The sequence below is a fragment of the Antechinus flavipes genome, chromosome 1 (genome assembly GCF_016432865.1).
Source record: "Antechinus flavipes isolate AdamAnt ecotype Samford, QLD, Australia chromosome 1, AdamAnt_v2, whole genome shotgun sequence".
Classification (NCBI taxonomy): domain Eukaryota; kingdom Metazoa; phylum Chordata; class Mammalia; order Dasyuromorphia; family Dasyuridae; genus Antechinus; species Antechinus flavipes.
This window is the reverse complement of record NC_067398.1, coordinates 699,175,621-699,188,311: the sequence shown is the minus strand read 5'-3', so window position 1 is coordinate 699,188,311 and position 12,691 is coordinate 699,175,621. Positions and strand designations below refer to the sequence as shown.

Genomic DNA, 12,691 nt, shown 5'->3' with positions numbered 1-12,691 from the left:
CTTTCAGTCCTCTCCCTCCTTTCTCCCCCTCCTTTTTCCTTCCTCTCCTTTTTCCCCTCTCCTTTTTTCCTCCCCCTTCTTTTCCCCTCCCCTTCCTTTTTCTCTCCTCCTTTTTCCTTCTTTCTCCTTTTTCCCTTCTTTTGATCTCTTTGCATTCTCTCCCTCCTGTCCCCTGCCCTACCACTCACTAAAGACTTCTCTTTTGTCCCCCAGCCCTGCTTCTTGTCCACAGTCCCCCGAGGGCCCTTTTGAATTGAGAGAGGGAATAGAGATGGCCCCGTAGCTCTGGCCATGGAGGCCACCTCCTCTGCAGTGGGGCTCCGGCCTCCTGGCCCTCCCAGCCTGATCTTGCCCATCACGGTGACCAGCTTCCCCGCCCCTGGTGGCCTCCCTCTCATGTCTGTCCCCTTTGTCCTCTCTGGTGACCATCCAGGTGACGAAGCCAGCCGCCCAGTCGGAGCCCACCACGGCTTACACAGTGAAGCTGCGCGGAGCGCCATTTAATGTCACGGAGGTCAGCGTTGTCTCGCGTTGTGGCAGAAATGCTTTGTGGGCCTTGCTCGGGGCCCTTGCCATGGACTGGGTGAAGTTGGGAGAGGGAGCATGAGTGGGGAGCCCCCTGCCGGTTGGGAAGCCCAGAATGTGCTTGGGGGGACGCTCCATTGGAGGCTTCCTCATGGCCTGGGGGTGCCCTTGGGTGCTCTGCCAGGGCACAAGCTCGGGCAGTCGTGCCCATCTGGCTTCATGTAAGGCTCCAGGGACGGGCATGACCTAGCTGTGCCTCAGCAGGCTGTCGGCCAAGGCGATGGGGGCATTCTCAGTGGGTCGCTTGTCATGTTTGGAACCAGAGAACCAGATGCTCCCCCACACTTAGAAGCTTCCCCGTTCCGTAACTTATTTTGAAATGACCGTTTGTAAGAGTCAAAACCTTCCTCCGAGAGATCCCTGTGAGACACGTTGAGGGCCAGAAGCTCTGTCTTCGGCCCAATTCACAGCCCAGTCCCCATTTCCAGCCGTTAGCCGGCGAGCTCCTGGTGGGCATCCTGGCGGGAAAGTGCCCTCGTCCCAGCGGGGAGCCGGGTGCTCGCGGGACCCGCTTTCCAAAGGCCGCCGGGTAGAGTTTCATGTTTTGCCTCATTCCTTGAATTGAGTTGATCCAATTTTTTTTCATCTTTTTTTTCCTTCATTTTCCAGCAAAATGTCAGGGAATTCCTGGTGCCCCTCAAGCCCGTGGCCATCCGCATTGTACGGAATGCTCATGGCAACAAGACAGGTAACGGCGGGGAGGCTGAAGAGTAAATGGGGGGAAGCCTTTCTCACTCTCCTTTGTGGGGCAGATCATTCGGGAGGTGAATTAGCCCCGACTTTGTCTTTCCTCCCCTCCCCGGAGCCCCCCACACAGCTGGGCACACGCTTTCCTCGGGGCTGAGGACCCGCGCCAGGCGGGGCTCCCCGGGAGCTCACGCCCTCTCCCCGGGCCCGTTGGCGCCTTCACTGCCCCTGCGGTCTGGGAGAGCTGGCCAGCGCGCCGGGAGAGAGAGGGGCTGCCGGGGTCCCTGACACAGGTGGGAGCCCGGCCGTCCCGGGGCACGATTGTCGCAGTCACGGCTCCGTTTCAGAGAGGGAAACTGAGGCTCAAGTTTTCCACAGGTCACTTCTGGGAAGCGGCAGTTTGGGAGCCGAGCTCAGACCCCCAGACTCCGAATGTGGGGCTCTGGGTCCTCCAGAGTCCCCCAAACTGCCAGAGACAGGCCCTGGGGCAGCCTCCCGGCCCTGACATTTCCCGGGGGACGTGGTGGGGAAAGGGGGTTATACCCCGACAGCCTGAGAGCGGAGGGGTCAGCGGGGGCACACACGGGGTCAGGCTTGTTCTCTCCTCGGGGCAGAGCCGGCGGTGCTGGGCGGGGGGTGCCTGGCCCTGAAGGGTGGCAGTGGGCTCTGGGCTCTGCCGGGCACTGAGAGCGACGGCAGGGCGGATTTTAGAGCCGTCCATGAAAACACTGCCCAGCCTCGCTGCCGCTGTCAGAGAATGTGTGTGTGCATTGTGAGTGCGCCGTGCCGTGTGTGGGCACTGAGCGTGTGCACATGTGCCGCCTGCTGCCCCCGGAGCTCACCTGCCATTTGTCCTGGCCCAGGTTACGTCTTTGTGGACTTCAGCAGCGAAGGGGACGTGGAGAAAGCCCTGAAGCACAACAAGGAGTACATGGGTGAGGAGGGGCCGCGGGTCGGGGGCTTTGGGGGGGAGGGGCCCTGAAGGCTCAGTGACAGAGGCGGGGCTTGAGCCGAATCTGGAAGGAGACCAGGCTTCTGAAAGGGGTGGGGGCAGGGAGGGAGGGCCTTCCCGGGGAGGTGTGGAGATGCTGCTTAAGGAGAGTGGCCGTGAATTCTCTTTCGCACGGGTGGGGTTTGGATGCCTCTGGGATGGAGGTCCAGCTGGTCCTGGGGGGGAGGGGGAGGCCAGGCCCAAACCCATGAGCATCTGAGTCATCTGAATAGAGAGGGGTGTTGCCAGGTTGGAGAATGGGGGGGGCAGGGCCGGGACGAAGCCTTGGGGAGCATTCGTGGCCAAAATGCCAACATGGACGATGACAGGAAAGCTGAGAAGTGGTCAGATGGGGGAGGGTCAGGAAGTGTCAGAGTCAGGCTCGGGGGGCCTTGGAACAGGGGCTGTCAGAGCTGGGGGGAGGGGCTTGCAGATCTCCGAGCTCCATTTTTCCTTATAGATCAGGAAACTAAAGCCAAGCAATGCTTTGTCAGGGGCCCTGAAGGGTGAGAAGTGCAGCGCCACAGACAAGTCAGGTGTTCGTTATTCCCAGTGTGAATTCAGAACTTAGTGAGATCTTTACCAGGTGGGACCATGCGACCTGTTGCCCCTCAGTACTTATGGACGACAACAGTAACTCTTCTCTATCAGCATTGTTTAATTCTGTAGCCACTACGTCGATATAAGGGTATCTACCTTTCCTGGGAAGGGGCGAGAGGGGCTTCACTCGGAGGCCCCTCGGCCGGCCTGACAGCCAGGGTCGCCTGGCCCGCCTCGGCCCCGGTGTCTGGTGCGGCCTCTGAGCGGCCTCTGCCCCTTTCCTCCCCCAAGGCGGCCGCTACATCGAGGTGTTCCGGGAGAAGGGCCCCCGTGCGGGCCCCAAGCCCCAGGACAGGAAGGCGTGGCAGGGCCGGGAGCTCAAGGAGGGCGAGGAGGAGGAGGACCTGGCCGACTCGGGGAGGCTCTTTGTGCGAAACCTGCCCTACACCAGCACCGAAGAGGACCTGGAGAAGATATTTGCCAAATACGGTGAGGGCTGCGTGACCCCGATGGGAATGGGAGCACTTCGGAAGGTCAGGCGGGGGTCGGAGGGCTCTCCGTGCCGGGACTCACCTCGAGAAGCCCCGAGGGAGCTTTTGACTATCACTTGTTAACTCTTACCTCGGACGAGCCGCTGGTTTTTTCACTGCCTCAGTTTCCCTATCTCTAAACTGAGGGAAAAGTGCTTTTTGTCCATAGGCCCGACGCCACGTTCCCTTGGGCGGGATCGTGCCGTATTTTCAGGGCCCCGTTTGTCCTCTGCCCAGGTCCGCTGTCCGAAATCCACTATCCCATAGACGGTCTCACCAAGAAACCCAAGGGCTTTGCTTTCGTTACGTACATGTTCCCCGAGCACGCAGTGAAGGCCTTCGCAGAAGTGGACGGGCAGGTCTTCCAGGTGAGCGGCCCTCCCTCCGCCCAGACACCGGGCCCGCGCCCTTGGGGCCGTCTGCGGCCGCTGCCTCCGACCCCTCGCACCTCAGCCCCAGGCCCACCGCTCGGCCCTTCCCCGACTTCAGTGTGGTCTCCCTCCCTCCGGCCTCTCCCGTCCGTTCCATCCACACGACTGCCACATTGGGCATCCTAAAGCCCGGGCCGTCACCTCCCCAACTTGGGAATCTTCCATGGCTCCCTCTTGTCTCCAGGATAAAACACAAAGTCCTTGCCTTGCCATCGGAAGCCCTCCTTGTCCACTTCCTGCTTTTCCAGACTTAGTTCCTGCGGCCGCCCTACGCTCTTCTCCACATCTGCCAGCCCATCTCCACCTCTGTCTTCCCTGTCTCTGACCTTCATGCCTCCCTTTCTGTAACCCCCACAATTCCTGGCTCCCCTCAGAGCACAGCTCGGGTGCCTGCCCCCTCCTCCGGAACACGGAGGGCCTTTTGTGAGCCCCCTCCTCTAATAGACCTCCTCCTCCAGAACAGGGGGCCTTTCGGGAGCCCCCCCCCTCCAGTGGGCCTTTTGGGAGCCCCCTCCTCTTCAGAGTCAGTACCGGCCTCTCCACTGGCTTCAGTGTCCACACATCTTATAAGGGATTCTCAGACCCCTGGGGGTCCCCCAGGCCCTTTCAGGGTCAAAACTATTTTGATAATAATACTTTAGAATTTAAAATTTCTAATGTGGTAAAAACGAATAGCTACGGTCCCATAAACAAAAGCTCTCAGGGACCTTTAATCGTTTCCAAGTGAGTGAGGAGTCCAGAGCCCAGAAGCCAGAGGCCCGCTGCCCTCACAGAAAGTGGGTAGCCCAGGGGGCAGCGACTTGCCTCATTAGGGGCTTGCCGTCCGCGGCACTCAGCTCTCAGGGTCGGAACAAAGTGGTCATTTTAGGAAAAATCCGTGTGCTTGATTGAATTACGTTGAATTATGTCAAGCTCCTAAATTAGCCTAGCATTCTCTCATGGGAGACAGCTCGGGGTGATGGGAGAGGTGGCCCTGCTTCAGAAGCCCCTCCTGCCAGATGTTGGCAGGGGCGGGGTCGGGGGCAAGACCTTTTCATTCCTGGGTCTGTGATTTGGGGATGTGGCAGTGCCATCGGTGGAGCGGCCCCGCCTCCCAGGGTCACAGCGCACCCGAGAGCATCCCCAAGGGAGATGGAGGGGCCGTCTCCACGTCAGGGGCTGCTATCGGGGTCATCGGGATGGGTGCCCCATGGAGTGAGGCTCCTGGCCCCCCGGGGTGGCGGGGCGAGGCCGAGGGAGCCCAGGGCTCGTGTCAGCAGGCTTCTCCTCCCTCCCAGGGCCGCATGCTCCACGTGCTCCCCTCCACCATCAAGAAGGAGCCCAGCGAGAGCTCGGACGCAGCGCCGGCTTCCTACAAGAAGAAGAAGGCATTGAAGGACAAAGCCAGCAGTTCCAGGTCCTTGTCTTTCCTCTCTGGGTGCCTTCGGAGGGCATGGCAGCGTGGGGCCTCGTGCCGCAGCGGGAGTAGAGCCGGGGAGATCTGGGTTCAGGTCCTGCCCCCGGCACATCCCCGCTGCTCTGCTGCGGACAGACCGCTCTCGTTGGTCACCTGGGGCGCTTGGGAGGCGCGAACGAGGGAGTGTTTGCAAAGCGCTTAAAGATCGGCAGCCACGACAGAGAGTGCGGCTAGTGAGAAGGGCTTGGGGGTCGTGTTCCCCCGACATGTGTGATAGGCTGTGGAGGCCAGGGCGCTGGTCTTGAGTTCAAATCCATCCTCACAAACTTCCTAGCCGCGATCGCCTCAGCAAAGTGGCTTACTTTCCCCTCCCCGGCCTCAGTTTCCTCTGTCCTTTGGGAATCGTTCTAGGTTGTGAGGGGTTGTAATGTTCTCTCTAAAATGTAATGTTCTCTGTTGAGGTTTCCTTGGGGTCTCTGGGGGCAGCCTTTGTTTCAGTTCAGTGATCACCACACGAGTAGCCAGGGGTTAAAGTCCCAATCCCTTATTGTCTTCCCGAGTCTCGTCTCCTTTCCCGGGGCCGGTTAGCTTTCTGAGAGGCCGATCTCTCTCCTTGGTTCCGAGAGCTTGAGCTCCTGCCGCCCGTCCTTTGTCCTCTCTGCCTCTGCCGGCTTCTTGAGGTCCTCCTGAATGTCTTGGTTCCTGTGGGGGAGGCAGGAGGACCGCCTGGTCCTTCTCGTTCTTCCTGGTCTTCTCTGGTCCTTCTCCGTCTGGCTGAGCTTGTCCGAGCTCACATGGTCTCTTATCAAAGGTGTGAGTCTTGTAGCACTCTAGTAAGTACTAAGTACACGGACTGAACCAGAGAACTGTTACTCACCGGCTAAACAACCACTGTCTCCTCAATTCCACTGACTTAGCCCCTTGTGTCAAGTCCTGGCCCATGACAAGGAGGGAATGAGCTAATGGGAGCAAAACCCCCACAGGCCTTGGAGCAGGAACCGCATTTGCAGTTGTGACTGTGCTCCTGACGGTCTGGGGTCGGATCACCCGGCTGTGAGTCCCAGCCAATCCTCAGTCACTGTGTGGCCTTAGGCAAGTCCGCACCTCTCTGAACTTCGGCCCTGGACCGGCCCTAAGGCCCTTCCAGCCCTAAATCTGGGAGCCATATTGGCAGGGAAGGAAGAGTTCGATTAAGGGCTAAGGGACTTTTCAAGCTGATGGGAAATGCCCCGAGCATCTGGCTGAGGGGCAGGGCTGAGCGGGGAGATTAGCAGATCCCCCTGCCCCGCCCCCTCCCCGCCCCCTGCTCTCCGGCCTTTCTTGGCCATGGCCACGCTCTTCCTGGCAGACTCTGGGGTTTGCATCCTGGGTTCATAAAGCCTGAGCCGTCCAGGTGGACCCCCATTTTATTTATAGAGCTCAGTCACACGGGCAGTAAGCGGCAGAGCCAGGATGCAGACGTTGTGGCCCGAGCTTGGACTCGGTCTCCCCAGGCAGACGACACCTGAGATATTCCCTCCGAGTCTGTGGCTGCTGCGAGGAGTGGCGGGGGCTGATGGGATCCGGCTTGCCCTTTGATCACAAGGAGGAACTCCCCATACGGAGACTCCCCGTCTCCCAGCAACTCTCCCGTAATTTATAGTCTCAGAGGGAGCTTGGAAAGGGTCCTGCGATCACGGAGCCAGGGCCCGAAGGAGTCTCAGATGCCCCCCTCACTCTCTGCCTGAGGAAGCAGAGCTGCAGAGAGACTGGGCTGACGGGGGACCATGTACTTGGAACTGAAGGAGAGCTGCGACTTTCCCGAGTTTAGCCTCACGGGTGTAGGTGTGAGGATCTGCGGGGCTACGGGACTTTCCCAGGGACACGGCTGTAATTCCTGTGGTAGGGTTTGAGCTCTCGCTCGCCCGGTTCTTCAGCCCAGAGTTCTATCTGCTGTCCCGCCCTCCCACAGGTAGGAAGCCACAGGGAGGAGAGCTAAATTAGTTCCAGAATTAGTTAATGTTCTTACACTGTGCCAGGGCCCGGGAAGTGAAGGGACTTTTCCAAGCTCACACCATTTTCAAAGGCAGGACTTGAACTCTGTCCTTCCCGACTGCAGACTCGGCCATCTCTCGCTATTCTACGTTCGCTCTTCCCTTGTCTGAGTTAGTTCAGGTAAACAGCAGCTGCAGACACGGCCTTCGCTTGGACACTAGGCCAAGCGCAGCATCTAGGCTATGTTTGTGAGGCAGATTTGCAAGAAAAATCCCAATGCTTGGGTCCAAGTGAAACATTGAAGGAGCATCACCAGTGTCTGTGGCGAGGCCGCTGCCCCTCATTTGGTCCTCACGGGTACAGGATCTCTCGGCACCAAGAGCAATGCTTGTATGGTCCGGATAATGCGTGATTCCTTCTCCCCTTTCGCTCCTCAGCTCTCACAACTGGAACACGCTGTTCATGGGGACGAACGCCGTGGCCGACGCCGTCGCACACAAGTACAACGCCACCAAAAGCCAAGTGTTTGACCACGTGAGTCCGAGTCCTCTGGGATGAGGCCTGGGGCCGGGCACCAACACGGGGAAGGAGTTGGCAAAAGGCCCTCCTGGGCCTAGGTGCCCTCAAGGTCACGGCGGGTACCATGGAAACAAATGGGTCTGGTATCCTTAAGGATTAAGCTCCTAAGCGCCAGCCTCCAGGGCCTGGGCTCCCCAGACTATCGCCTTCTCCATACGCTGGCAGCCCTGCTTGGCTTATTCAGACTCAGAGTCAGCCTGTATTCTTCCTTTTGTCCAATTTCTGGCCAATCAACCAAGAAGCATTTATTAATCGCCTTCTGTTTGCCAGGTATTTTGCTACAGTTACCGTTGGGAAGGTAGAAGGGGGTTGAGTTAAGGTGCACTGCCTGCTTTGGGACGGCAGGAGTAACAGCACCCCCATCTTTCTAGTGCTTCGGGGTTTGCAGAGCACTTTTCTTGTGGGAATCCTGGGCAAGTATCAGCGTCTCCACTTTATAGAGGAGAAAACGGGAAGCCCCTTGAGGGCAGGGGTTGTGTCTGTCTTGCCTTCATATCCCCGGTACTGTGGCAGAGCCCTGCCATGCACGTGACCATTGAGAGATGCTGATTGTATCGAGCTGAAGCTCTGAGAGTGAGGGACCTGCCCCCGGCCATGTCCCTACCGAGGGCCAAGAGGAGAGCCTCCTGATCCCCTATCCAGCACATTCTCCGCTACATCGTCAGTCAGACATTAAACATTAATTAAGCTCCTACTGTATGCCGGGAACTGTGCTAAGTGCTGGGGATACAAAAGGAGGCTTTGGGGGGAAGGGAATCACCTCCCCTCAGCTAGCATTTCTCTATGATTCAGAATTCTAGCCTAGTTCTCCTGTGGTCATTCTGCTCAGGGCAGCGAGGGGTCAGAGCTGGAAGGAGCCTTTGGGGTCATGCTGTTCAACTCTCTTGTTATAAACACACTTTAATATGTTTTTAAAGTAGCTTTTGGTCTGCATTACATTTAGATCCTTCTTATCTAGTGAGCCACTTCTTACAGCAAGGACTGAGGGATGGACAGAGAGAGATGGACAGAGACAGAGACAGAGGGAGAGAGAAGGAGGGAGAAAGACAGAGAGAGGGAGAAAGAGAGAGGGAGGAGGGAGAGAGAAGAAGAGCAGCCCATCAACAGAAAGTGCCTGACAGTAGAGGCAATATTCCACACCCGTAGCCCCCCACCTCTGCACGGAGACTCCAAGGCGGCCCTTCTCGGGGCCGCGCTCGGTCAGGGTCAGTGCCCAGCTGAAGCTCCTCCTTCTAAGGGAGAAGAGTTAATGGTCTGGCCGGGTCGCCCAGAAGTAGCAGAGTCAGTCCCACTGATTTGGGAAGGGGTCTGTGACTCCTGCCTATGCCCCTCCTCCGCAGGAAGTCAGAGGCAGCGTGGCCGTGCGGGTGGCCCTGGGGGAGACCGAGCTGGTGCAGGAGGTGCGGCGGTTCCTGACCGAGAACGGCGTGAGTCTGGACTCCTTCAGCCAGGTGAGCGGGCCCCGGGCTCGCGGAGGTCCCGGTGGGAGACGGCCCGCGCTCCCGTTAGCTTTAGTGCGGCCCCGCCACGCTTGGGGCCTCTGCTCCGGGTGGCTGCTCGGGGGTTAGAGCCGCAGGGCTGAGGGCACGAGGAGCGGCCTGCTGCTGTTCCTGCGCCTCACAGCGTCTCGGGGAGAAGATGCACCGCGGGGCGGTTCCGGGCTGCGGGGGAGAGGAGGCGTGTCAGGAAGCGTCGGGGGCGCCCAGGACACCGTCCCAGCTGCCCCTTCTGGGGCATAAACCGGGCTCCGATGTCCCGGCTCCAAGGTCTACTTTCAGAACTTTATCGCCTCCTGGTGGCAGCAAATTATAAAGGTTCACGATCCGCCACGAGGAGGGAACTGCCCAGCCCCTCTGCGGCAGACGGGATCAGGGCGGCTCCTCCGCCAGAGCCAGGACTGGCCTCCTACAGGACTGCCTGGGGGCTCCCCGGCTTCAGTTACTGGGGAAGGGGGAGCAGAGCAGGGGGTCGGGGCTGGGGGCGCCTGAGAACGGGAGGTGTCAGGGCTGGGGGGCCTCAGGATGGGGGTGTTGGGGCTGGGGGGCCTGAGAACGGGGGGTGTCAGGACTGGGGGGCCTCAGGATGGGGATGTCAGATGTTTGTTGCCAGCCCGTAGGGACCCTCGCCTTTTCCTTCCTCCCACCCTCCTTTCTTCTCGCAGGCCGCTGCGGAGAGGAGCAAGTCTGTGATTTTAGTGAAGAACCTCCCCGCGGGCACGCAGGCCTCCGAGCTGCGGGAGATCTTCGGCCGCCACGGCAGCCTGGGCCGCCTGCTGCTGCCCGAGGGGGGCGTCACGGCCATCGTGGAGTACCTGGAGCCCCTGGAAGCCAGGAGGGCCTTCACCAGCCTCGCCTACTCCAAGGTACGGGTGCCGAGCCCTCGCCTCCCGGGAGCCGGGGGCGGGGAGCCGCCTTCTGAAGGTGAAGGAGCTCAGTGCGCCGGGCCTGCCCGGGCCGCCCGGGGCCTCGCCTCCGTCCTCGTCTGAGGGGTCCTGGCCCTTCTCTGGGCCTCTCCTCGTGGGTCAGTAGAAGGGATTGGACTCAGTGGGCTTCGAAGGCCCTTCCAGCTCACATTAGCGCGGCGCTGGAAGCTTGGCAAAGCCCTCACCCAGTGAGGTGGGTGCTGCTAGTAGCCCCATTTCACAGATCAGGAACTGAGTCCCAGGGAGGAGAAGTGAGTTGCCCAGACCGCAGAGCTAGTGGGCGTGGGAAGGAGGGTTTGGCCACGGGACTGTTTTTCCGGAGTCCATCAGTCAGGCCGGGCTGCAGGCGTACACCGTGGATCGCACACGCTGGTGGTGCATGTGTCGCTGTGACGTTCCCCAGAGCTGCTCCGCAGGCGGTTCAGGCTCTGGGACGATTAGGGCCGCTCCGCGTCTCTGAGGGCGCCGGGCTAGTCCTGGCGGGAGAGATCCTGGGGAGGGGCCTCCCTCGCTGGGAGGGGCTCTGAGGATGCCTTAGCACAATGCGCGCAGGCAGCGCCTGATCTTTGTGACTGATGGGTCTCCTCGTCTGTCCTTGCAGTTCCACGATGTTCCCTTGTATCTGGAATGGGCGCCGATGGGTGTCTTCTCCAGCCCCGCCCCCCCGAAGAAAGAGCAAGATCAGTCTGGAGGACGAGAGGCTGCTCAGACCGAGGCTGGTAAGATCGGGGTCCGGCTGGGGCGGGGGGCTGCGCCTCTGGGACGCCCCGAGATTCGCCTTCGGTGTTTGCTTTCCTTGTTGAGCGTCTCTGCTCTTGGGGCAAGAAGAGAGGATGCTGTCCCAGCCCGGTGTAGTTACTCCTCCCCCTCCTCCCCTGGCTCTGTGGAGCCCCTCTGAGGAGGGGGAGGAGGGCGGGGGGGCAGGCCCCAATCTGCACGTGCCGCCTGTTCCGCGGCCCTCTGGCCCCTGCGCTCCCCCCCCTCCCAGAGCTCCCAGCGGGGCCACAAGCTGCCCGTCGGTCAGTTATTCCTCCCCCCACTCCATGATCAGCCATCTTCTTACTCACCATTTGCTGGCTTCCTTTCTTCTTCTCCCAGTCCCCGCTCTCAGTCCAGGGGCTTCACTGAGTGCACCTGGGCGCGCAGCCTTGAAGAACCCCCCTGGCCCTTCCCAGTACGCTTCCCCCGGCCCTCCCTCCCTCCCTTCTTGGGCTGCCTTGCTCAGCTGCTTTAGGCCAGAACCTCCGCCTCCTGCTGGCCAGTCTTCTGTCCGTGAGTCTCTCAGCCCCTCAGGGCTGGCTTTGGGGAAGAGACATGGAGCCATTTCTGGGCCTGTCGTTGCCCCCTGCCGTTTGGGTCCTTTAGGCGCTCCGGAGCCTCCCTGAGAGGTGGAGGTCTTGGGGGGGGGGAGCCCCGGCCGAGCTCTGAGCTTCTGTAGCTGAGCACAAGGTGGTGCAGGTTCTGCTGAGCCCAAAGGGTTTGGCTGCCGGCCCTGCAGCGTCTGCTGAGAGCCGCTGACCGGGTAAGGAAAGCGAGGTCCTGGGAGGCGAGAGAGGCTCCGTTCTAATGCCTGGTCCCCTCCAGCTCCTGCCTCTTCCCCTGCCTTACTCCTCCCTTTCTCCACAGCTGCTCTCAGGCAGGCAGAGAGGACCCTCTGTAAGCCTTGGGGCGTTCTGGGAGTCCTAGCTTTCGTTACGCGGTCTCTCTGATGACTCCAGAGCTCTTTGGTAATCTGGAGAAGTCAAAGATACTAGTTTCTGTGCTCCCTGTTCTCTCATGCAAATGTCAGCACCCAAGGTGACTCGATTTCCCCTTAGAAATCAGAGCACACTGAGCATGTGTGAGCTAGAGAACCGTGACATCGCCGCGCTGAGGGCTGAGTATATACGGGAGCTAGAGAACCGTCACCTCGTCAGCCCCACTGAGTTAACCTTGGTGTAAGGAGCCTTGCTGGAAGCAGGGTTCGGCCCACTACAGACCTTCAGTGACTTCCGGGTATTGGAGGGGACCAGGATCACCTCTTGCAGCCTTACTGTCCTCGTGGTGTTTAGCTCAGGTCCTGGGGCCCTAAGACAGTCCTCACATGAGCCAGAAGCCAAGAGGAGCCCGAGCGAGGCCTGGGACACACGTGGGAGCCAGTCAGACAGTTACAGTTCCGTCTGTAGATTCTGTGAGTGGGTCGGGGCTTGGGAGAGAGAGCGCCGACCTCAGGCCGCAGAGCCTCCCTCCGATACAGAATGATCCGGTGACCCTGCCTCTCGGTGCCCTGGGCAGCCCACTGCTGAGCGGGGGCCGCCCCGCGGCCCCTCCGCTCCGGATGAAGGGGAGGCTGCCGAGGTTGGGGGCCAGAATCCTGGCCTTCTCGTCAGAGCCGGCGGCAGCGGGAGCCTTGGGGTCGGGCCCTGGGCTCGGATGCCACCCTCGGTCACCTGCTTCCCAGACGGCCCTGGGCACGTCGGCCAGCGCTCTCTGTCTGCTGCTTTTCTGTAAAACAGAGGGGCTGATCTTGGTGGTCTCTGTGCCTCCGTTGCGACACTGAGTGGCTTAAACAATCAC

At 60.2% G+C, this 12,691-nt stretch overlaps 1 protein-coding gene across 4 annotated transcripts in view; it reads left to right on the top strand.

Annotated features, from left to right (window-relative positions):
- Positions 1-12,691, top strand: part of RBM19 (RNA binding motif protein 19) — a 161,314-nt gene that overhangs the window by 12,513 nt on the left and 136,110 nt on the right. For all 4 annotated transcript variants that reach the window (XM_051972855.1, XM_051972856.1, XM_051972858.1 and 1 more), the window contains exons 7-16: positions 434-514; positions 1,195-1,273; positions 2,136-2,207; positions 3,095-3,292; positions 3,571-3,701; positions 5,042-5,160; positions 7,572-7,668; positions 9,054-9,164; positions 9,875-10,075; positions 10,737-10,854. In XM_051972855.1, the coding sequence (XP_051828815.1) occupies positions 434-514; positions 1,195-1,273; positions 2,136-2,207; positions 3,095-3,292; positions 3,571-3,701; positions 5,042-5,160; positions 7,572-7,668; positions 9,054-9,164; positions 9,875-10,075; positions 10,737-10,854 (1,207 nt within the window). The remainder of the gene's footprint in view (positions 1-433; positions 515-1,194; positions 1,274-2,135; positions 2,208-3,094; positions 3,293-3,570; positions 3,702-5,041; positions 5,161-7,571; positions 7,669-9,053; positions 9,165-9,874; positions 10,076-10,736; positions 10,855-12,691) is intronic.